General features: G+C 40.8%; 1 protein-coding gene across 1 annotated transcript in view; it reads left to right on the forward strand.

Annotated features, from left to right (window-relative positions):
* Positions 1–408: 408 nt before the first annotated feature.
* Positions 409–25,879, forward strand: part of wdr6 (WD repeat domain 6) — a 29,614-nt gene continuing 4,143 nt past the window's right edge. The window contains exons 1-23 of the mRNA XM_022240880.2: positions 409–589; positions 2,329–2,427; positions 3,143–3,218; positions 3,773–3,961; positions 4,553–4,700; positions 5,349–5,552; positions 5,737–5,799; positions 6,959–7,006; positions 7,513–7,573; positions 8,164–8,344; positions 8,515–8,666; positions 9,125–9,231; positions 12,909–13,106; positions 13,986–14,144; positions 14,628–14,705; positions 15,451–15,705; positions 16,201–16,264; positions 17,430–17,492; positions 18,195–18,442; positions 19,614–19,831; positions 20,708–21,543; positions 23,362–23,508; positions 24,865–24,968. Of these exons, the coding sequence (XP_022096572.2) occupies positions 517–589; positions 2,329–2,427; positions 3,143–3,218; positions 3,773–3,961; positions 4,553–4,700; positions 5,349–5,552; positions 5,737–5,799; positions 6,959–7,006; positions 7,513–7,573; positions 8,164–8,344; positions 8,515–8,666; positions 9,125–9,231; positions 12,909–13,106; positions 13,986–14,144; positions 14,628–14,705; positions 15,451–15,705; positions 16,201–16,264; positions 17,430–17,492; positions 18,195–18,442; positions 19,614–19,831; positions 20,708–21,543; positions 23,362–23,508; positions 24,865–24,968 (3,771 nt within the window). The 5' untranslated portion in view covers positions 409–516. The remainder of the gene's footprint in view (positions 590–2,328; positions 2,428–3,142; positions 3,219–3,772; positions 3,962–4,552; positions 4,701–5,348; positions 5,553–5,736; positions 5,800–6,958; positions 7,007–7,512; positions 7,574–8,163; positions 8,345–8,514; positions 8,667–9,124; positions 9,232–12,908; positions 13,107–13,985; positions 14,145–14,627; positions 14,706–15,450; positions 15,706–16,200; positions 16,265–17,429; positions 17,493–18,194; positions 18,443–19,613; positions 19,832–20,707; positions 21,544–23,361; positions 23,509–24,864; positions 24,969–25,879) is intronic.

Below are 25,879 nucleotides of genomic sequence, written 5' to 3' on the forward strand. Positions count from 1 at the left end.
GGCTTTAAGTGCATTTGGTTTGCAGCCCATACTCGCTCTCGCAGATTTTCTCCGAGCACTCCGGTTTCCTCCTGCCTCTAAAACTAGACCTTTCTTCCTAACTCCATAATGTGATGCTGATTAATAAAGTGTATAAATAAACGTACAGTTATTGGAGCAAATAGCCTGAGTTGCTGAAAGCGGCATTAAAACTAAAACAACAACAACTTCTATTGACGTCAGGAAGAACAAAGGCGGGCATTCCCAGGAAAGCTTTGTATTCGGCTCGGTAAAATGGCCGCGAGTGGCTTCAATGATATCTATAAGCTGATTTAAGGGCATTGCGAGTCCAGATATGATATGCGTCCGTGGCCGGGTATCTTCCTTGAAAAAGTTGTTTGGCGCCACCAAGCGTCCAAGCGCGTCATGGCACTGCAGCAGGCACACCGAACAGGAGGCGGTGAGCTGTTGTTAACGAGTGGAGCAAGTATCAATGAATATGATATGTGTCGGTTTCGTTGAAAATTCGTTAAAACAATGGAGATTACAACAGCCGCTGTATTAGCTCCTGTTACAGCTATCGAAGTACACAAAAATTACATTTTATCAGGTAAGGGGGAAACTAATTGATGTACCCTCCTAGCCCAGGGGGACTCCCTGTCTGTGTACGGTACTAGTACTACGCCGCTAAGGAGAGGTGAAACGAAGACTAACGTTACCCCCACAACTGTGGGGTCCGACGTCCCCTCCGCTCCGCTCCCGTCGGACCCCACAGTTCTGGGGGTAGACTGACATCCAACCTGGGCTACCTCCCTGCCTAAACATTCTTGATAAAAAATCTCAGGTCTGGCATCTCTCACTCAGTCTCACAAATATAAATAGATATGGCGCAAGGGTCAGGGGTCACAAGTTGAGGTCCTGGGTGGCAAAATCTCAAAAAAGGAGGCTTTTACTGAAATTGAGTATCTTGGACCCTACAAATCGCCTTTTTAACATTTGGACACAGTCAGGCGATTAGTAGGGTCCAAGTACCTTCCATTCTTGCGGTAGGCATGATGTCACTATGAACTTTAAACACACAGCAAAGGGACAAATTCACCCATTGTGTTATTCCATAATGTACAGAAGTTCCCAGATGTCCGACCACCAGAATAGGCTTTTGTTTCCATTAATTCATTTCACTCAAAATACCTTGTACCCCAAAATCAAAATCCGCAGAATTCACAACAAAAAATTTGTCGTTAAGCCGTCTAAGGCACCAGATCATGTAAGAATTGCAGATTCCGATAATGATGAAAACACCCTTCAAATATAAAGAACATTTAACAAATGGCATTGTGTGCATCCCAGCAGACCATGTGCCTGAAACAGGGCTCTTTTTTCATGCATTGGAAGCAGCCCATTGTTCTTAACAAAGCCATTTTATTAAACAAAATTGTTACCTTTAATTTGTAAAGGTATGTTCGTTCCTCTCTGAACCACAGTTTGGGTTTTTTTAGCATCACAGTAATTTTTTAGCAATTTTGCCCTTCACTGTTACAAGTTTACTTTTTTACATCCAATTTTTTTTGGGTACCTGGCCCCCCAAAATGGAACCAAGTTTTGATATTGATGAGTGGGTTCGGGTATCCGACATAAGCCTGTCACATTGCGAGCCTCTATATTATAAAGATACCAAAAATTAAGAAATAAGGAAAAGTTAAGGTAGTGGCAAGTTCAAAAAAGGGAAAGTCACTGAGGACAACCCACTGACTCGTGAGGACAGGGAAAAAATCTGTTTTCCTACATTCTGTCCTCTGTCAACAAATTTAACCACACATACCTACAAGCACACCACATGCGTACAGTACACTGTAATGAGCCAGTTGGATATATCAAAAAGCCAAGGTCTTTCAGGAACAAAGTGCATAAGTCAGGCCAGACTACCACGTCAGCACCCTGCTGTTCTTGAATAGCCTTGTACTGGGCATGAGCTATTGGAATACCTTGGGCAGACTAAAATGCAGCACTGTAATTACATGTAAGTGTCTCTTGCACAGTCTTTTGGTGGTGTAGCATGCAATGACAAATAGAACTTAAATATGGCTCTTCAGCAATACTGACAAATATGTTTTAGTCAAAGAAAACTGCCCAATCAATGAACTTCAACAACTGAATTAACAATGTCAACATTCACAATCTAACTACATGTACATGAATGCCATATCTACATGTAACAACTCAATTCTCTTTGTGTGAATATAAAACTTGACAGATTTGTTTATGTTAGTTTTTCAGGTTAGACTCCCACTTAGCAAATTTTCTTATATGAAAAAGAAGTTGATTTTACCCTTTGAAATGTGTGTGAAGGTGAGGCATCCTATCTGCATGTGTACAACCTTACATCTGGAGAGCACTTGGAATGGTACTGTCTTCTTGGAGCACATGTTATCCATGGCATTCGCAGAGGTAAAGTCAGTGTTTTTAGGGAATGTTACCAACCTCCCTCAACCCATGCCCCCCCTCAAAGAAATTCTAGCTTCTAGTGACTGTTGGTTTCTAGTAATGCAGAGAGTAAGAGTGGCATTGTAATTTCAAACTTGTTTCAAGATGTACATGTACTTTTCTCTGAGGGAGATGTTGATTTTAATAAAAGGTTTTCCCTTACACTGATGTATATTCACAAGCACTGTGTACTCGGTGCCACCTCGGAAAGGACCTGAGCAGGCTTGTTCTTTTTGTTCATTAGCTCTCATACGAGTACTGAGTGTACAGTGTCCAGAATACGTCGATGTAAGGGAAAAACCTTCTTAAACTTTTACTTTAAACTTAATGTTTTAAATTGGTTTGAAACCCTAGAGGCCAGTTCATACATGCTGAAACAAACGCAAACCCATTGTTGTGTGGGCATGTGACAACAAATCAAACTTCATACTGCACAATGCACATTGGTAAAAGTTAAAACCACATTTCAACTTGGACCAATTTCTTTGCAAAGTTTTATTTTGTGTACATGTGATTCGCTGCACTTTTTACATTTGCCTCAAGTATGAACTGGCCTAAATCCTCTCTTGTCCTTAGGAATAATATGCAATAAATTGTTCTAATTCACGTTTAATAGCAAGTACCATTTATCATGTTTGTGGCGTGGTTTGATAATCATGGTCTGTAAATGAACTTATAGGTGAAGACCACCAGTATGCCGTGTTTGGCCAGAAAGCAGTCTGTGTTGTTCTTCTTGAACTGGGGGAGAATGTCAGGTAAAAAGTGGATAAGTTAGGAAGAAATGACTTAATTTTAAAGGCTTTTCTATTATCTGTTGGAAGTTACACCAGACACAGTGCTGATGATAGTTCATTCATTAACGTAAATTTTACACTAAAATTAACATTGATTGATTGTTGTGATATAATATTTTAACACCTGAGTGACTTGTAGCGCTGGAGAAGAAAGCAAATATGCTGTGTGTCCCTGTGGGTGTTAAAAACACATTCCACATCACAGGGGTCAACTGCAGATGGTGGCTTTTTTTTGACAGTGCTTAAAGTTTTCTGTGGCAGAGCTAAGAACTAACAAAAAATCCTTTTCCACATGACAATCTTCTGGAACAATTTCTTGTACATGTAAGTGTTGCCATCTTTGATGCAGTTTGGCCGCCGAACAGCCTTAGTCACCCATTTGTCCAAAAGTACATTACCATTTCAAAATCAACTGAAGAGGGCAAAAAAAGTTGACCTTTGGTAATGATTTTAACCCCACATTCTCTTTTTAATAAGCTCTTTTTTTAATCGTTGGTAACTATTACTTTTCATAGGCTCAGTGTCCTGTGTGAACTTGCCGAATTCCCTGATTGGATCTTGGATGTTGCATTATTGGGGAAGGATGAGTCTCCTTCTCCAGCCGCTTGTCTGGGTCTCATTCTTGCTCACAACTCCGCCATGCTGTGGGACTGGAAGCAGAAAGCCTGTCTACAGCACATCCATTCTGCTGAAAACTGCATTCTGTATCCTTTGTCTACATTTTACTGTATAGGAAAAGAACAAATGTTGCTTTTCCATGCCATCCCTCTAAGTTATTTAAGGTACTGGCTATTTCATTTTCACAGTTTCAAAAACAAGTTTTTTATGTTTGTAAGGAGAGAGGTGCCTTCCTTTTAGAGTTTGTGTTTGTTTTGGGTATTTGCATGATACACTTTGATTCTTTGTGAATTTTTTGTCCCGTTTCTATAGTAACAGCCAACTGAAATTTGCCATGCACCGGTTGGCCAAAATTACATCTTTTGTGATATAATTTAAAAGTTTGCAAGGCAGACATTGTAACAAGACAAATGTTTCTAGTAGCATTACCTACACATATACATGTACATCTCTTATGAGGAAGGAGATGTCCTACTTCATGACAGATGAAGCACATCAACCAAAACATTGAGTTCACCACTTCTTTTCAGAACCCAACTCACTCACAAAAGGGATACATGGTGCTACAGCAAACCTTCGTCTCATTGCATCTTTGATGTTGCAAAACGTCTCTGGAACACACCAGAAAATTATCACCAATCTTGTTGGCAAACCAATTCCTTAGCTGTACATGACAGCTATTCAGCAAGGCTTCTCGGTAGCACCTGGGATGACATGACTGTCGTAGCTGGGACCGTGTTCAACCAGGTTGTGATATGGAAAACAACAGGGCCAAGAGATACAGAAGGAAGGGTACCAGTGGAGAGGAGACTGACAGGGCACCAGGTACTGTACATTTATATTCAAATGATACCTCACCGTTGCAAGCGGCTTCATACTTTAAAACTAGGACCAAAACTAGTGGAAGTTGACCTTCAAATAAAAGGGAAAAAGAAATTGTTAATGAAAACCTCAACATTTTTCGCCCATATAATGATTGATCAGAACAAGGAATTCAGTTTTGTGCTTTCAAATGAAAACTAAATGCAAGTACCTGTAACACTCACGTTGGGTGTCCCTGGTCACTTATGGTATTAATGGGATACCCTTGACAATGAGAATTGTATGCTGATGAGGACAGAAAGATTAATCTCAACACTGTGACACTGAGAACATGTTGCCAATCAAAACTGTCACTAAACGCACAGTCTTGTTTTCTTTGTGAGGTCAGGCCTGCAGTCTGCTGCTTCATGCATGCTGCTAGCACAGCACAGGGCCCAGTTTTATGGCGCTGCTTAACACACGATGTCACACTTACAGAGGCGCCTCATATTTCATGGAGACCATTAGCAGTGAGCACAGCCAAAGGCATGCTAACCTCGGAGGAAAAATTTGTTTAAGCCCAACCGAAATAGGCTTCAAATATTTCAACATCTGGGGTTTTGGGTTCCAAACCGTAAAGTTACTTCAAAGCTCCTGCATCTACTTTAACAGGGTGTCATCTTCAACTTGAGTTACCATAGGGGGCGCAAGCTCCTTTGCTCAGTGTCAGATGATCGCAGCATCCGTCTGTGGCACCTAGACCTGGGGAAACCCCCTGCAGAGCAGAGTGGCGCTGTCCACAGGGTGATGTATGGACACAGCGCCAGGGTGTGGGATGCAAAGATACTTGACCATTCTATTGCCAGTATAGGAGAGGTAAGTGAGATGCACTGTCTGCTTGTGCAGAGGAAGACTGGTGCATGATGGGGCAGCAAAACCTTTTTAAGGACACAATTGGATTTGTTTCACAAGTTTTGGGACTTTTTGATGGGATGGTTGGATGAGGGCTTAATATTTTATTAACAATTCAATTCTTACTGTGGTGTTGTCTTTCCCACAGGATGCTACTTGTTGCGTTTGGAACGACACTGGTGAAGTTATTCACAGATTCACAGGCCACAAGGTATCGTCCTGTTTTCTAGACAAGCAGAATGCAAAATCCAAAAATGTAACATTCTGTAGAGCATTTGGTTATCCCAACATTGAAGGGGAGTCAGTCACATATCAAATCATATATAAATCTCAGAAGTGACCGGTAATGAATGACTGTCACAGTTCTCGTCATGGGTTGCATCTTGAAGTGACCTTTGGTGAGCAACTGTAAGGCAAACATTGTAAACTAGACAGTGAGGCTTATCATTGCATATTGCAGTTGACCACTTGGTGCCAGGGTTCACAGTATGGGAGACCTTGGCTTTGTACACATACATGTAGCGAGGGTGCCCGAAATCGGACAAAAGGAGCTGGGCCTTGTAACAACAGACCGTACTCGGAACAAAAGACCGAGCTGCTGGTAAATGCCAAAAATGTTCAGCACAGATACCACTGTTTGCGGCATTCAGCACCCACAGGTTATCACTGGGGACAACAGTGCTCCAGCACTCCAGCAGTGAGCGATACAATATCACTGCATTCTAATCTGGCTGTATTTGTAAAGGCGCCACTGCCATTCAGCAATGCACTTGGCAATTTTGGGAACAAACGAAATTACACAACACGGCACAATTGTGGGCTCTCTTTACAGGGTGGCAGGCCTGGCTCAGTCTGCAATATACGGGCATCAGTTGAAGTTGCCTGTCAGAATAGAGTAGCCACTAGACAGTCGTTCGTGTGGTTGTAAGCATCCAGTAAATGAAGTTGTGGACTTTCTAACAATTTTGAACACGGAAAATCATGAAAAAATTGCCCAGCAACTCGTTCTGCATGTGCCAACTCCACCCGGCAGGAAGTGGTTAATTCTTCTATCAAAAGCAAACCGGTCACCACACATGCCATGTATGGTGTTCATTATTGTGCCAGTCTAGCACTGGGTGCTGACTCTGTGCTTTATGTTGTGAATATCTCAACTTCCAAAGTAATAGGCCCTAATGTTTTGATCCTAGCAGAATCTTTCTCAATGGCAAAATGAGAAAGTTTCTTCAAGGATCTAAATCTCAAGCTCTCTATTAAATCTTACCGAGTGTGTTTTAAGTCACTTTAGTCAGCAAGTAGTCTGCAGTAGTTTTTGTGCTTTCCATTTGAGGAATAATTCGCACTAAAAATCAGTCACAACTTTGTCATAGGGGCGGAGTATATGGAGTTTAGCTGTTGACGAAACTCAGCAAGTCATTGTGAGTACCTCTTGTTAACCAGATAAATCTGGAATCCCATGTTCACTTTTGGCCCTGTTGATGAAAGTTCATGTGTTACAGTTAAGTTGAAAAAAATTGCAATGGGTGGAGTTTCTTTACAAAGAGTCTTTCGATTATTGTAAAAGGAAGCCAATTTGTGCCATGAAAGTCAAGATATTAAGCCCAGTCTTGAATTAATGTGAATCAATTTGTGAATGAAAGATACACCAAACTGGAAATGATTTATCATGAAATTGAGTTGACAAAGTAAAACAAAATTGTGTTGCCAAAGCAACTTTTTTGGGTCAAGTCACAATAACCATTTGCCATGTTGTTTGGTTATTTTGAAACCTTTCAAGACTTCAGTGAACAAGTCTTAGAGCCTATGGTAACTATGATTGACTGCAGCTATTCTTCCATCGTATGGCCTAGTGTTGCTTACAAATTATGATGCAATTATTAAAACTGATATTTGACACTTGCGTTTGATGTTTTAATCGTCTAAGGTCACTGGTGGTGGAGATAGCAGTATACGAATCTGGCCCATTGGTGCTAAACAGGAAGAAAGTAAGTCTTGTTAATGCAAAGGAAAGGATGGACATACAATGGAAGATATTGAAATCCCTCGATACTGACATTCATAGATTGGCAGTGGGTGCTACAGTAAGTGACTAACGGTGTGAAGTGATTGTGCAGAGCATGTAAAAGACAATATGCAAAACTCAAATTTAACCATTATGAAGACTTTGGTTGGCATCAGGTTGTGTCCTGTAGGAGGCAGAGTCGACCTGGGTGATATCAAGATGACTTTAGGTGTATACATGCATATAATCTCTGCGCGTGTTCTCAAACAATGTTTATAAGGTCAAGTTCAAAACTTTCAGCATCTGGTTATTTTTTAAAGGAGACAGAGGTGCTTTTTTTTTTCAAGATGGCCACCATTTTGTTCAAATTTCGCACAACCGTTTTGTGTTTTCACTACTCAAAGTCTCAAAATGAAAGGGACACCGAGTTGTCTGTAGTGAAATGAGCAACAGACAAGTACATTTTCATTAATTTCGCTACTTTCTGGGAACATCTTGTGATATGTCAAATCCTCAAAAACTATGTCTCAATTTTCACTCATTTTGATGGTCCCTGTCGCTCATACAATGCAGACTTCACCACAGAGGAATTGCATATCTGGACAGATGCTGTACCTGTCTTGCTCAAAGGTGACCCATTGGCATCTGCCGGCCCAGGCCATGGCTTAGAAACACTGACTGATGCAGAAGGATTCAACCCAAGACAACTCGCTGTTCTCAACTCAGGGAAGATCATTATTTTGACACTGAATGGGTAGGGATTAGAGGTCAACTTCTTTCTTGATTTGGAAACAGTTGATTAAAAATTAATTCTGATACAAATTCCTAGAGCTGTAAACAAAAGTTGCTCACTTTGGAATGGAGTTTTAGGCCTCAATTAATGAAATGATAAAACTCTGGTTTGGGGGGGTCATTGTACTGCAGATGCCTGCTGTGTTACGTGCTCCGGAGTAAACAGTGGCAGCTGCTGTCACATGACCCCAACTACCAATCCTACTGCCTCCTGTCAGTCTGTCCAAGCCATCAAGTGGCTGCCCTGGGCAACATCCAGGGAAGTCTGAAGATTGTCGCTTTGGGTAAGTCAAGGCTTCGTTTCTAGCACTGCCTGTCTTTTGGCTTTGACAAGGGAAGGAAAACACCTGATCAATTGACATTTCATACTCAAATGCTTGCTTATGACCAAAACTGATGATCTTCATTCATGTACTTCTAAAATGTTACAATAAAGTATGAGCATGTGCACTGAGATTGCAGTAGACATTTTAGGCAACATACTTGCAGTTCTGATGCAAATCTATAAACAAGATTTTGCCAGGTTTGTAGTTTTTACACATGATTTGAAAAGTCTGATTATGCTAGAAATGTTTGCAAAGTCTGCCGCACAGATGGACGCAGATGCGTGATCAGTTACACTTGATGGAAAGCTCTCCAGGAGCCTGATGGTGTGCATGGCAATCTCTTATCTCTAAAAGGACTGCACTTAACTGTTGATTTTCATTATCCATGGTAAATTTCCTGCTTTTTTTATTTGCAGACTGTGGTCTAACCTTGGTGGAGTTGCCTGTGTTTACAGGAAAAATCTTCAGTTTGTGTTGGCAAAATGAGGACAACATCTTTGCCACGGGTCCTGATGGTGTCGTGGTGAGTAACTGCCTGTTTTCGCAGTGCCTTAGTGGAGTAGTCTTTCCAGCCGCAAGATGATAAATGCCAACTATTGTTTTTATCGTTAGCAGGGCTGGAAAACAATGGCAGTGACACAGTTAAGGCGTGAGGTCAAAATACAGACGGTTTAGAAACAGTTGAACGGTTGGTGTTAATCCCCGTTCATTCCGTTCGTGTTTTGGTGTTGGACAGTTCAACGGTTTGAAAAGAACCGTCTGCCCTGGACTGTCTAGCTTCATGAGCAACCCTGACAACAATGGAGTTTGTGGCTTACACAGCCATGGTTGTGAACAAAAGATCCTATTCAGGGAGAACTTCACTGGCCCCGGTCAGCCTTCCTGGGCTGACCGTGAGGATTAGCGGTTAACACCTTGTGATAGGAAGACGCAAAATCAACTGCATTCCAGGCTACAGACATTTATCTAGCTACAGATACGTTTTGAGTGGGTATTTCATGACAAAAAAGCATCGCCCCAAGATAATTGTTCGTGTTTAAGCGTTTTTTAGACTGGAAAATAAATGCGTTTATATGGGAGTGACGGGGAATACCAAACACGGTTGCCTCATTTTACCGCCTAATCTATCGTCTATGAAAGGAAATATTCACGTAGACGCAATGTGAATTTATTTGGAACTTCTGTCCCGTGTACCATATTCTTTGAAGGTAATAAAAAAATGTCAAACTCCGCATCAAATAGTGCTGCAAGTATGTGTTCGGTTCAGACAGGGCTTGGACATTTTTTGCCGAACTTCGGATCAGTTGGGTTCGGACATGTACACACATGTACAAGTACAATGCACACTGAGACATGAAAGGCTCGCTACGATCGAGCTGCAAAGGCCAATAAAGTATTTCTACGTGTAAAATTATGAATCTGCTATCTCTCCCGATCCGCGAGCAATTTTGATTAGAATACCTTTTTTTATAAACTTTTTCCCAGAGTTTGTTTACGAGTACATTCCATATAAAGTTATTTCGAGGGTGAGACAGTTCCCGACCGTGTTTTGCCGACCAGAAGCGGTTGTGTTCGGACCAACAAAACGACCGTAAGATTTGTGCAAATAGAAAAAAACAGCATGCTCAATTAGGACTTTCCTCCAGTACAGAATACAAGATTAAAATCAAATTTCGAGCAAATTGTGTTTTGGTTATTTTTGCAAAATAGATGGCTTTTGAAAACTACGAAAATGGCTTTCGTTGCATATCTGAGGGGGAACCTTTCCAAGGACGGCGTGCACGTGACCAAAGGGGCGATTTTTCATCAGCCTCTTTTGAAGGAATAACAGCATTTTGTTATTTGAGATCTGGCAAATTCCATTACAACGCGTCTGCACTACGACAAACCCTTCATGGTCAACTGAAAGGCAAGTTAGGCCACCGCGCGAACAAAAATCTCCTCGCGCTGCGCTGAAGCACAGCATGCACCGAACCGCTTGGCAAAATTTTCATCCGGGGATGCCTTGGATCGAGCGCGAGCCCGACTGTGATCGGCACCCAACCAAAATTCGTTTTGCACTCCATTTATGAGACCATTGGCCTAATATGGAACGTCATTACCTTAGTATGGAATGTAAGGGCGTGGCTTTCGTAGATTGGCAAATAAAATAATACATCTGAATATACATGACACGATTGGATGTAGTGAGAATTTAGAAATGTTATGCAGCGACAATGCCGTACGTTGCGTGTTCTTGGTTGATTTCTGAGTGATTCTCACCACAATGCGGGCCATTGTAAGTTTTAGTATGTTCACGCACGTGTGGAGCACGCCGTATAACTCGTTATCCATTTTTCGTTGTTTGTTATTTTTATTAAGTTTTCTTGTATTTTTGTATGTTTTCCCGCGTGCCATCAATAAAATGCCTTATTAAAGCCGTACATCCGAACCAAACAGTTTGGTTCGGTTCAAAAGTGCCTTGTTTGATGTTTTTTGCCTCGGTTCGGCGGTTCGCCTGCAGCACTAGATTAAATTGTGTTTATTGTTTTAATTTACTGTGCATTAAAGTTTAATAGGTAAAGTCAAACACCAGAGATAAGTATAAAACCCGACATGTTTGTTTTTCCAACAAGAATTTTGTGCAGCCACAAAGTATTCAAAGAGTACAAAAGAATGGTACGTACAAAACATATTGCAACGTGCACGCATGTACTATTGACTTCAAGAAAAAGATGTACTTGTATCCTTAAATCGTGCAGGTGCAGCTTCGAAGTAGAAAGCGCGTAGTTCGCGTATGTGTCTTCCTCGAGCCTACACATGAAAACCTGCGAGCGCGCAATGCTGAGTCCCAGCTTGTGCACACGGGCCAAAAAAAAGTTTTATCTGTAACTACATGTTGGCTAACAGAACACTACGTCGTGAATGATTCAGGTAAATACTATTTCGAGTTAGTATATTCGATTCTGCAGGTATACAGTTAGGTGTGTATTTAACTCACGATACCGAGACAAAATATCAAGATTACAGGGTATTGAGACCTGAAACGACTGGGTGTGGAAACTGACAGTGCAATACAACTACTCAATACACGTGTTTTATCAGGAAATTAAAACAGTCTGCCAATCTAAATCCTCCTGTGGAGCTGCAAAGTAAAGAGCTATTGTTATGACTAATCCACCAGACCGTAGAAGTCTATGATGCCGTAATGTGATGAGCTGTCCATTGTTTACTGGACGCTGCAGAGTGCAAGGTGTACTCGACCGCAACGGTTTGGCCAGCCTCGCTGAAGCGTTCGTCTGTTCGATGTTGACCGTCCGTGAGGCTTACCGTTTACAAAGCGTTCAACGCTTTCAAAAGCGTTTGTATTTTGACCTCACACCTAACCACTCCACGCCAGGTCCATTTGTCCATGTTTATTCTGCTGGGCCGGGCAATTTTTCATTTTTTCTGTTTTCAAAATTCATTAAAAATTCATATCTTCATTTACTGGACGCTTACACCCACACGAATGACTGTCTGGTGGCTACTCTAATCTGACAGACAATTGTTTTGTCATACCTCTGTCTTCAGGAATTTATCAAAAGTACCAGTGATTACATTTATATAGTTTGGTTAGCGATCTCCACATTACCTTATACGTTGCGGGGACGGTAACCAGTCTGTTATACAAGTGCAATCATCGATCGAATTCCCTGGTAGCCTATGCACAAAATGTATCCTGGTACCATACAAAACTGACTGAAGGACTGCAAATGTTCATTCTCGAACTTCCCAAAGCTCTTGTGTTTCACGCGCAAACGTGAATGAAAGAATGAAAGTTTCACGGTGAGTGTGATATGCGGATATGTCGCCCTCTCATGTGATCGTCCTGGGCCAATAAACAGACAGTATCCAAGACAGAGGTATGACATCATCTATTGACGCCCAAGTATTTCAGCCAGACCTGCTGCCTTGTAAAGAGAGCCCAGATTGTGCAGTGTTAGGTAATTTTCTTTTGTTCCCAAAACGGGTCCCGTTCACTGCTGGCGGCTATTTAAATGTGGCCAGATTAGCGTGCATTGGTATTTAGTGGATCTGTCACTGGCAACATGTAAACTATTGAATTAAGTCTTTCATGCCTGGAGTGTGAGACTACTGCACACAGGTTTGCATCACAGCAATACGGGACACTTCGGTGACTTTATTACTCTTCGTTTTTGCTCTCTGCCAATTTTGCAGATCTGGTACAAGGCCAACAAATCCAGCAAGGCTTACTGCCTAGTGGAAGCAGCCAGGTTCCTATTGCCTCAAGCACCACAGCGTTGGCTGACCACTGTCACGTTGGTTCCCAATCAGGAGGGCGCCCTCGTGTGTGGAGATCGGAGAGGCTCCGTTCTGCTCTATACAAACCTACACAGAACAAGACCAGAGGAAAAGGTGAGCATTGGGCCACTGTTGTGTGAATGGTTTTAATCTTTTTTTACTAGTTGTGCCAACATTACCTTGTTAGATATGCACAGCATCAATTTGTGTTGATTGTGAATCTTATCAGCAGAGTTGCAGCCTTTTTACTTGTCATACACGATAGTACCATCTCTAGATTATGAATAGATATCACTGCCCAAATTCACTCCGATACTTTGGTCTCCATCCATGAATCCTCTGGCACTGTGCCAATTGTAAATCAGAGATAATAATTATGAACCATGATAGTAGAGTACATTTCACACAAGGTTTCGATGCACTGTACAAAACAAACAGATGTGAGTTTCTGGACCAGATTTTAATATTCTAGTGGTTAAGGACACAGGTGCACTTTGTACTGAGTGCATTTCACTTGTCAGAATTGCTCTTGGTTGCCAAAACCAAGGTGACCTTTTGAGCTGCCACCAGTTGGGATTACAGTTTGGCAAATATAATGTGGTCAGATGCATTTGGAACATGTTTAGCCACTCACGGAGCTTGATTTTAAAACAGTAGTCACCCTTACAATCACCCAAACAGAAGAACCACATCAGCTGTTTAAGAAAGAAGTTAATTCATGAGGTTCTGAAGGGCCAAACGGATCACACTACTTGTCCTGACTTGACCACACAAATTATTGTGGAGTGTCTAGAAAAGCAAAGCATATACTCCACAGAGGAGGACTTCAGAAAGGGTTTGATGCAAAGTCCTCCCTCTTACCCATTCTACAGATTTTGAAGGGATTTGGAGGGTTAGAGGCTTGGAGGGGTTAAAGATTAGGATGTATGTCTCCCACTCTGCTGTCTTTATTTTCCAACTGTGAATTTAAATTGTCACTTTTAACTTGTCCAGCTAGTTGGTCCGACACACTCTCTTCCTTGTATACACGGCAAGTCCGGCGTGACGCACGTTTGCTACCATGCTGGGTGCATTTACAGCACAGGTAGAGATGGCACGTACAGACAGAACAGGCTGCAGGGTACCAGACTAGAGATGATGAATACTTGTAAGGTATTGCAGTATGACACCCTCCAGAAATTTCTTTGAAGAAATGGGAGCTAAAATTATTCAAGATTTGCTGTGATTTGAAATCTGAAATTTAAATGATACAATCACTTTTTTGTGTCCCCCTTGGTTGAACTTGTCCCTGAGTGAATGGGGTATGTTATTAGGTCTTAAAAGACACGGAAATAATAGGTTTTTCTACGGGGAAGTTGCCAGAAGAATGTCAAACCCCCTTCTTTTTGAGATGGGTCTCAATAGTGTGTAAGTTTTTACATGCAAAACACTTGCAGATTTTATATTAAGATGAAGTGCACTTTAAAAGAAGAAGTTATTGGCAACTTAATATAATGAACTCTTTCTCAAAAGACAGAAAGAGTGTTCTGCTAGCACACAGTAAAAATCTGAATTCACCAATTACAAAGAATTCACCGCACACAAACATCTGTCATTAATTGTCTTTTATGATATTTCCCTCATGTTTTTGACAAGGTATATAAAGGTTTTGAGTGGATAGAGAATATTTCATTCACTGCTGCTGACGATGTCTTGGTGTGCGGTTTCCATGCTGTAAGTTCAACTTTCCACTTTCGGAAAATCAGGTTTGACTTACCATGTTTTAAGTTGAAATATTAAGACCTAATTCCATATTTCTGAATTGCCACTAGTTTCATGAACTGCATGCTCGTCATGACCATTTGACCAGTGTCATGGTTATTCCAACCTAAGAGAGAAAATCTTGGCCATCAAAGATATTTTTGTCCGAATATACTTGAGTTTTCCCAAGCATACAGACTCCTTGCAGGACAGTGCTACGTGTATGTTCTCATTCTTGAGAACCAAGCAAGGATATGTGGTTTGCACATGCTGAGGCAAGAACTGCTGGGCTTTTGAATTCCAGACTTTTATCCTGTTGTTGAGCTTCCAACCGTTACAAATTGGCCATGTTTTATGTGGAAATTCACAAAAAAATACAGAAATGTCATTTAAGTTGTGTTAATAATTTTGCTTTGAAAACAATATGAAATCCAGCCTTCCATTCCATTATTTGATCATCACACTTGAGCCAGTGAGAAAATTGGTCAAATCACGGAAAAAATCATCAAAAATAAATATAATTTTTATGAGTCAAATACCAATTTTAAGCCAATTTTTGAATAATGAACCATGTTTGTTCAGGTGCCTGCAACCCTATCTCAGTTGACTTACTTTTCCTCTTGTAGCCCTCAGGGTGTCTTGAGTGGCCTTTTGTGACTCAAGATGGGCTACTTGTCCCTATTGTACTCATATGTGTGTCTCCTTGGTCATTTTGCAGTCTTCCTTTATTGTTTGGAGTTACAAGAGCAACGAGAAACTGATCCAGATCCATTGTGGTGGGGGTCACAGGGCCTGGAGTTTTGCCAACTGTGAGCCTCCCCTTACCCAAGGGGAGAGCTCCACCCATGGGGACACTGTGGCAAGGAAGGATGGCACGTGTGGTTCGTTGGCCGTTTTTGCTTGCATTAAAACCAAAAAGGTCATTGTGTGCACAGCACCCGGAGAGAAACTACAGCGACATCCCACACTAAAGGTGAAAAATCCCCCAACCCCACCCACATATACTGTCCCTTAATAATAACTGGTATCCAGCGTCACTGGTGCTCAAGGCAATACATTTCTACATTATCCCTACTTACCACCTCAGCTCCCAGGAAAGTGTACAGCTTAATGCCTTCATTGCATGTGCAAATTTTGGTGATGGAAGTACATAGCATTCATACATGTACCCACAAGATATGGACCACGCGTTGGTCATTGTTCCTTCATGAATAAGATTAAAGTTTTCTTTGCCTATCAAGTCAATATCATCAGGTTCACTCATTTAAAGGAAATTTCAATGTTTGATAAAAGTGTGTTGAACATTTGTTAACCAAGGGAAATGATCGGTATATCCAAATGTTTTGCATTGCTGTGTTTCTCGTTTTTATTACATTTCACATACTGTCCTTACTGTCGCTTCACTTGAGGAATAATCCTCAACCCCATCTTTTTGTTTCCATTTTTACCCTTATTCGTGGTTCCACAGGAGAGTTTGCATGGACGCCGAATCACATGCATCAAATTCCTCACCACCGTCAGTCTTCCAGATGGTAAGCAAGCAAGCAAGCTCGGGGGAGGGGGGAGTTGTAGGCGTCTCGAGTTTATTTCTGTGCTGTCAGTGATAAAAAGGAAAAACCTTATTCACAGATGAAAAACTGCAGGCTTGTGCACATAATAGTTTGAAAGTTCTACTCCTGCAAAGTTTTCTTGGCAAGTAGTTCACCAGGCAATGTCTACTGCTTCTTCATAGGTGTTGTTCATTAGCGTAAATCAAACCCAACAGAACAAATGCCAACCACCCATCTAAGTGCAGGCTCAACAAACACAAGGTCACATTTATGCTATTACTTGTAATAGAGATGCAACAACATTTAAAAACTAGCAGCAAGCTGTGCAGTGAAGAGAAGGACAGAGCTTGTACATGTACATTTGATGCACTGGATGGGAATAAACTATCGTACATGCACAGCGATGGGCTAAACTGGATAGTGTTGGGAACATAATCAGTTAATTTGGTATGGCAAGGTCACGTGACGTGACATATGCTCACAGACAAATTCTTTGAGGTAAAATGGTTTGTTATTGTAAGCCTTGAAGGGTCTGTGCAATACTTTTTTACTGCAGTCCTTGAAAGTCCTTCAAAATGTTTCCATGTACCTTATTTTAAATTTTTTGCTTTCTATTTCAAAGGGTTTTATGGCGCCTTTCTGGTTTTATGCTAATGCCGATCTCCATATTCACAAAACGTTCAGGCATATCGTGATGCCATTCAATGGAGAAAACCTTTTTCATTGTTTAGTTCATTGTTATTAGCACAAAGCCAGTAGGCAACCGTTTCCCAGAAATGTTCCCCAAGTGAGTAAATTTCAGGTTCACAATTTGAACAAGAAACCCTACAGAGTGAATAGTTTCTTCCATGGTTGACATCACAACAGGGGCACTTTCTGTTTTACAGAATTGTTTTAACAATTAAAAGTGTTCAATGTACGTGTACTTAAACCGCAAATGAATATTTTTTCAGACATTTAAAGAGAGAGTCTAAGAATATAAAGTTGCAACAAAATAACATTAAAGAAAACTTCATGCTGGACCCTGTAATGATTCTTAGGTTTTGGAATTTCCTCAGAAATTTTAAGAAAGGTAAATTGAATTTGCTTCAATAATATACTGTATTTCCACATTTCTCATGGACCTCTTGCCTTCCTGTCTTTGTAGGGGAATGTGCACTTTGTGCTACAGGAAGTGAAGATAATGCTGTCAACCTAGTTGCCATCAGGTGTATCCACACCTCACTCAATGCCATAGTTAAGGCCAAAATATTTGACAAGAAATTTCCCGATTATGTAATGCTGGTCTTTTTTCCAGCCTGCAGTGTTCATGTCAGTGAAGATCGTTTTTGATTGGTACATGCTGAATTTTCAGAGGATGTCCCATTCTTCGGCGGTGTGTCAGTATACTGTTTAATTTGCATTACTGAAATGTGATTGATGGCCTCGCAGTAAGTTTATATGGAGAAAGTTTGGTCAATGTATAGACCTGTAACATAATGACTTCATGCTTTGTTTACTACATGTGTGCTTTCCTATGTTAGTGAGGTGGGATGTGATCCATCAAGTCCCCACTGTTAGGCAAGCGCACATGTAAACAGAGCATGATGACATCATGTTTTAGGTCTATTTAAGAGAGAATTGAGATCCAAAGATTGAACGGTTTAGAGTTCGATTGTGACCTTTAAGAGCTATATGTCTAATCCCTTCTAACTTTGCTACTTTGAACCAGTTACACTCGGGTGTATCCGCATTTCTAATATGTTCTCAACTCATACATCAAACCAGAAAATTTGTCTGAGAAGGTTTTATGCACGGGAGTTAGCGGAAAATAAGGACAATTGAAAGTATATTTTCTTTGTTCAGAGACATGTTGATCTCAAGCAGCTGCTGTATTCAAGCAGACGTCTTTCCTTAACAAACAAGCCCACAGTCCCTGTTGGTGAACCCTCCACACTTCAAATCCTGCACCGTCTTCAAGTCCACATTTCAAGCGTTCGCTGCCTGGCCGCCTGCCCCTCCTCATTTGCAATAGACCCGGAGGGAGAACCCTTAGAGCAAGGAGAGGTCACGGGTGGTCAGGAGGCAGGTCAAAGGTTACTACTGTTCTCTGTGGGTGGCCGGCGAGCCATACTGTGCTGGAGATTGACACTCCCCCAACACTGCCCTCTTCAAGACCAGGTTAGCTTTAGTTTATAGGGCCTTAGGATTGTGTAACATTACCTTAAAAATTAGGCTTGGAATGACTGAGAAAACCATACGTAAATTAAGTTTGGCCAGATACAAAATGCCATGTGTAAAAATACGCCCGTCTTTCCATCATTTCATTCCATGATTTTGGTAACTGTCCTTATATTGGAATGGACGGATTCAATACCTGACCCAACAAACTTTCATGGTCACGCAGTTCTGGCATAATCTGCTCTAGCAAGCAAGAGGTCATCAGTTATCATACCGAAGCAACATGTAAAATATTTCCTGTATTCTCAGATGGCACAGTTCACAATATCGTGGTAATGGACAAAGCATATTAATGAAATTGTTACATTTTTAACCATTTGTAAACTCTGTGCCATCTGTCCTGTGTTCTCAGATGGCCCTTACCGTATGTCAGTAATGGAAAAAAAATGCAATTTATTACTCTCTTTGTGTTCTGTACAATATGTGACCTACTCCACCAAAATGGGTATTATGGGACATTTTTTCAAAAGGAGTTACATACACATTTGAATTTTTTACATTATAAGCTTTCATTTGGTGTAGGTTTGAACCCTGTGGCCTTTTGCAGTCTGGAGATATATTGATATTTGCGTAATCATATCATACACATTAACAGAAGTGTTTAAACTTCAAGAAGTGGAAGTATAAATTAGCCAAGAAGAAAGTCTCTTGATATTCACAGCAAGTTAGGTTTCTTGTATGAATTGTGGAAGTATTGATATAATAGAAGCCAATAAAACAAGAAGTAAAGAATCACCCTTTCCATCTAAAAAAGCCCCTGTGTGCTACCACAATCGCCTTTTGCTGATGTCATAAATGCAGTGTTGCCAACGTAAACCATAGCTGTCAAGAAGTGTAAAACTGAACGAGTATTTCACAAAGTGTTTAAAAAAATCTCATGTTAGCATTAAAACATGAAATAATGAATACCATGCTAAATGCCAACAGAAAATGCCTCCAATGTTTACTTTAATGTACAAAGTGCATTTTGAGGCAAACATTGCCAACCAAGGGTAAACTTACTGAAAACTTTTGCCACCCATACTAAATGGCAGTGGGTGTGAACAAAAATGTCAGAAAGCTATTCAGTTAAACATCAGTTACTTTTCATTATATCAAACAAACTATTAAGGCTTCTGTGCTCCTGAAGTCCATGTGCGCTGTGGAGCACCTGATGTCCTACGGAAACACAGACAACGTCAAGCAGCGACGCTGGCTGAAGAGACACGGAAAGCCTGTTGATCCAGAAACCAGGTTCATGTCAGCCTCTCTCTGGAAAGGAAACAAGGTGATTGGCTACAGCAGGACAGAATGCATTCTGGGAGTAGCTGGTTCTGATGCCTACCTGAGGTAAAAATGAATGCCTAAAAAAAGGATGTGCATTAGCATTGGGCACATGAATATCCAAGCATCATTCTTCTTCAACCATGTAGACACAGGGACAGCGCTTATTTTAGTTTTGAGGTTTAAAGGTTGTGATGAGTATTCTTTTGGGTAAAACAGAATTAACTAGTTGAATGCAGTTGGTATTTTTTTTTATTTTCCATAAATTGGGGGATTGAGTTTCTTTTGTTGATACCCATATACAGGTGTGTTATCATCCATAGGGAAGTGGGTTCCCACACCAGCTGTTAATACACACCACAAGTAAAAAAAAAGAAACACAACCGTGCTGTTGATACATGTATCAAGGGAAATTCATTTCTGTCTGATGTAGATGTCACACAATCTAGAACTCCTTCACAGTGCGGGAAAAATCAGTTATGGGCTTCTTATGTCATTTCAAACTTGGCATTGAACTTTTTCTAGAGTTGTGTATTTGTTTTCCTACATGAGAAGCTGTAACTGAATAAAAAATTAAAATTCTGAAAACAAGTTCAGAGAAATGGCTTTTATGGACTTGTTTTTACTAAGAGCAGTAATTATTACAGCACTTTACAAGAGGTGTATTTCTAAAATGGCATGTAATTAGGTCGTTTCGTTTTCAATGAGTCGACTGAGCTCTTGTAACGTTAAAATGCAGCCTGTCAAATTGAAATTTGCCAGAATATGAGAGCATAACATAATGGCAAGATGTCCAATGCTAATTGTATGTGTAGAACTTGTCTTTCTGTGAAACTAGAAATAGTTCTTTGGCTTTTTTCCTTAATTTCCACTGTTGTAATTTGACATCGGTAAACACTTGCTGAGGAGTAACTGTTTTCTCTACTGATAATTTTTTCACAGGCTCTTTGTTTTTAACGAGCAGACCAGGGAAATGACCCCACTTGTTTCGACCAACTCCCAAGGCTGTTGTCTGCTTGCCACACTCGGCATCACCCTTGACTTCCCGTGGGGCTCGTGCCCTGTTCTGCTGACTGCAGGAACCAATGGCAGAATTGTATTTTGGGATATCCAGAAAGCGCTCAGGGAATGCAGTGCTGATTGCACAGAGGACAGCAAGCTGGCGAAAAGTGAATTGAACACAAATGATAAATCTAAAATTGAACTCTTAGAAACAAATCAACAGACTGGTGCAATAAGCAGGGAACTTTCTAGAAGTATGAAGGAGCAGTGTAGCAATACTAAAATGTCAGCAAGTGGTAAAAATCTATGCAGCATTTCTAAAGAAGCAAAGGTTAGTATCAAGGAACGGTGTGATAGTAATGCAGAACCAAGCAGTGATGATGTGGGAGCATGCAGCAACACAACAGCACAATGCAGAAATCCCAAGGAACAATTCAGTAATACCAAAGAACTTTTCAGTGATACCAGAGAACCATGCAGTTCTACCAGAGACTCATGCCGTCATATAACCACAGATACTGATGAGACCTCAAGTACTTGGTACACATTACCTCCACTGTCCAAAAAGGAGCAAGAAGAGCCTGGAACAATACAGAAACATCAGGACATGCAAAGAACTAAACCTTTAGCATCTCAAAAGGAACTTGGAGCTCTGGCAATGAATTTGACAGAGACTGATTCATCAGGAGACAGTGAGGATGGCTTCAGACAGTCACTACTTTCCATTGAGGCACACCAGTCAGGAATCAATGCACTGTGCATGAGTCAATTAGATGGTGAGTAAGTGTCTGGGTAAGGTTTTCTGTGTTGACTGTATTTGCAATAGTGAAACTGGTGACCAATCAGAGAAAAGGTCACCATAGACTCAGCAAGCCCCTATGCTTCAACGTGCCGGTTACCGATCAGAAAATCCTTCAAGACTGGGCCATTTGATGCAGTATCTAACACAGCGCTTTTTTGTATTGTGTGGTCTGGGGCTGCAACGAGATACAAAAACAAATCAGAGAGTACATAGATTTTACAGGCGCCAAGAAAATTACCTTGTTAGAAACAAAAGGACCATCCACTTAGTCTAATTACTTCCATATTTAGGGACAACTTGGAGCTACTATGTATGAAAATAAAAACAAATTAATCAAAGAGTTTGTTGCAGAAAAAAGTGTAAAGACCACAGTTTCGGAAATTAGAAAGAACAGAGCTTGGTGATAGTTAGTGTTGGTGAGGAAGCCTGGGGTAAAAGTAGCATTACTCTACTCCCAACCCAGGGGATTTAACTTGTCCTACACTTCAACTTACAGTAAGACTTTTGATGGAATATCACCAGAGAATCCCTCCTTAACTTTCATGACACCATCTTAACGGGGAAGGCAGATCCGCAACCTGCATTTCATAGATGATATTGACCAACTTCCAGGAAGTAACAACAAACTGCAGGAACTCACTGAAAGTCTCACTGATCAAGGGAAAGCTTATGGCACGGGAGTCAGCACAGAAAAGAGCAAAAGTGATGACCAACAGCAACGATGGACCTTGAGCTGGACCAAGAGAGGGCACTATTTTCTTAGCAACAGAGGCTTCTTTGTTACTAAACTACTCTTTGTTGGTTCATGAACGACTATGAAATGCAGGCATCACAGTTGCAACGCTACCAACAAAATGAAAACTCCTGACCAATGTGGCTCTTTTCTTGATGAGGGGGTGCTTCTGCTCGCGGCGGATATCAGTACAGACATCACAGTGAACAGCAAGAAGCTTGAAGAAGCGGAAGCATTCACGTATCTGGGTACCATCATTATCAGAGACGGCAGGTCAGTCACAGAAACCTGTCCAGCAGTGGCCATGTCAAGACTGGGCAAAATCTAGAGGAGTAAGGGCATTAGTTTCAGTACAAAACTGAGATGACACAATGCACAGATCCCTGGTAATGTCAGATCTGCTGTATGACTAGGAAATTGAGCCACGTCAATGGACCTGGAGAGAATGAGCCAAAATACCTCTGCCAGCTGCTCAAGGCTGGACGAAGCACAGACCAAGAACTATGTCTCCAATCATGCGGCAAAACTTGCTGGACCAGAAGAGCCATTTGCTGGCGACCATAAAAAGGAGAAAGCTGGTATGGTCTGGGCACCTCACACGTTTCAACATCCTAAGACCTGCAGGTTAATCTGGAGGGAGGACACCGGGCAGGCAGAGCTGGACAGAGGACGCGAAGTGTGGACTCAGCTGCAAATGCTGGAGTAACTTACTGAGGTGGAGGACTGACTGAGATGAAGGAGGCTGTCAATTGATGCATCCCGCATGTCTCCCTTCAACTGGATCGGCCAAGGGATTGACCATGGCCTTCTTTGGCCGTGCCCAGGCAAAAATTACATGGCCCTCTACAGGCATTCTTGCACTAGCACAGCACCCAGCAGGCTGAGGCTCACATGACTATTTTGAATTCCATCCATATGAGCTTAACAAAAGCTTTTGTGCAATGGTATGCTCATCTGGACTCACACACACTCAGTTCAGGGATTTAATGTATTCACAGCAGAAATAATTGAAGTATTCAGCAAGACTAAAGGTTTGTTTGTTTGTTTTCTTGTTTTCAGGCAACAGGTTCCTATTGGCGAGTGGTGGTGACGACAATTCCATACAGCTCAGTCTGCTCTCTGTAAGTGCTGAATCTGACAGAAATATCAGGTTCAGCGTGGAGCATACACACAGCATCACCTGTGCACACGCTGCCCAGGTCACAGGTAGGTCAAGTCACCTAAGTGGCCAAGTAACTCCCTAGTGTCTCCTCTTTAGCCGCTGTATACCAAAATTTGCAAAGCTATGTCAAGTGATTTGGGAATACAATCAGCAAAAGTGCACCTAACAAGTCCTTGTACCGTTGCCAGCTTTCATGCATTACTGAATTGTCAAATTAAAAAGTGACGGTGCACCCAACAAGACTTTCATTGATAAAACTTTTTCATAAGCTTGCACAGTCAACAAATACCTTTTTCAAATGCATTGATGGGCACTATCGAGCACTATCGGTCTACATATAAGGGAAAAAACAAGTGGTGTAGTGTACTACATGAAGCCACAATCCTCACAAGGACCGTATTTGCATGTAATACAGTCAATTGTATCAATTATCACTTGTTTTATAGTTTCCTGTTTTTCAAGTTGATTGTGGTCAATCTGTTAGGTTGGTTCCCAGCCCTATCACTAATACATATGAGGGTGGCCTCTAAAGACTAGAAGAATATATATCACATGTCTAGGATTTCCCTGCTGTATTTAGATCATAGATGCAGTATGCACTTATCCGTTTTTGTTTGTTGGTTTATTTTTTCTGTGTTTGTTTTTTTGTTTGTTTGTGTTTTTTTATGGAATATTCAAAGTCGTTCAAATGTGGAGATCCATATACAAAAAATACCAAGATATTTTGCGGATCTTTTTTAGCGTAATGTTGGGAAATTTGCAAAAAGATGTACAATAAACAGGCTAAATATTTTGGTGGATTTTGAGAGCAATACTAGAAAAAAGACATCAGCTTGTTAATCTTTGTCAGTGCTGTCTAACTTTTTTTTTATTTGATTTTCACCTCTCGAGCTTGGCCACTCGTCACTCATGATTCAAGTTTTAGTTTAGTTTTGTTTGTGAATGAGAATTGGTCCATAGGGCTGTTCAAATTATTTAAATCTTTAATTACTTATCAAATATTGAATATTTGTTTGAATTTGAATTTTTAAAGATGAAAATTAATGATAAAAAGGAAAACATATCAATTATTTAGTTACAAAATTGCATACAGAAAGCATATTTCAAGATGTTGTGAGTAAAGTTTTAGGAGCTCAATACATATAACCCACAGGAGGGCAAAACCTTACTTTTCTTTCAAGTTGTTTTCTTTTTTCACATTTGTATTGCCACATGTATGTTTTTCAAGCTCAAAGTGTCTTTTTGTTTGTCATGCTGCATTTGGAAATTCAAAGAACAGATGATTTTTATGATTTTGTATAGGAGTACAGATTTTTCTTTGGTTCATCAGAGATGTGATATGAGAAGACTTCATCTGACCCATGAGTGATCTTGTTTATCATTGCTGAACCCTTCACTAGGCTTGTGTTTCACTGATGTCTGCACTCTAGTCTCATCCTCCATTGATCAAAGACTCAGTGTTTGGAGTATCAGCATTTCACCTGACAAGACCTCCATCCTGAAGGTAATTATAAACAAAATAATTGAATCACCCTGAATTTGTGTTAACCACTTGCCGCTGGGGTTGCCGGTGCTGGACACGTATTCTTTATACGCAAGCCAGAGGTCTCCAAAATCGGACAAAGGAAACTGGGCCTTGTAACAAAAGATCGTACTCGTAAACAAAGACCAGGCTGCTGGGCATTACCAACATTTGTTTACTCTCAATAGTGGAGATAATCCAGCCTTGCTTTGAAACAGTGTACCATAGTTTTGGGGATTTAGTGTGAGCGAATTACCATTGTTTATTCATCCATAAATGAATTAAATAATCCTACAATATTGTAAAATTTCTTAATGGACCTCCTTACCCAGCTGTCAGTTTCAAGGACTGTGTTCTCTTACCATGTCATAAATTTCTTAAAGGGGCAGCAGCCGCTTTCACAAAACATGGCATAATTTGAACCTTACGTAAGCCTTTTGCCACAAATTTATGCCGTAGCTGCATAATATACTTAGATTTGATTTCACAAAAAGTTGCGCAGCTGGGCCTCGTGTTAATAATACATGTATTAAATTTCTTGGATGGGGACAAAAATGGCTTTTACAATTGCTGTTCAATTCCAGTCTAACAACAGTTATCAAAAAGTCCGTGAATCACCTCGTCTTTTCTTCTTTTCTTCATTTAACAGCCAAGCAAGGGTTTCATTACCTTCTGCATCAAAGTTGTACGTTTCTCGTATAAGCCTTGTTAAGTTCAGCAATGATGAGGCTTAAACAGGATAAGCTAGTAAAATCACTAATTTTTGCTTTCTCCCACAACTTACGCCACCTGAAATGACTGTGTGAGTTACACCATAAGTTGTTGCATAAGTCGCGGACTTACGCAGTGCGTAAGTTTCGTGAAATTGGCCTTGATATGAAGTCCGTGGTTTT

This window comes from Acanthaster planci, linkage group LG13 (assembly GCF_054643075.1).
Source record: "Acanthaster planci isolate LZ-2023a linkage group LG13, COTS_SCS, whole genome shotgun sequence".
NCBI classification, from domain to species: Eukaryota; Metazoa; Echinodermata; class Asteroidea; order Valvatida; family Acanthasteridae; genus Acanthaster; species Acanthaster planci.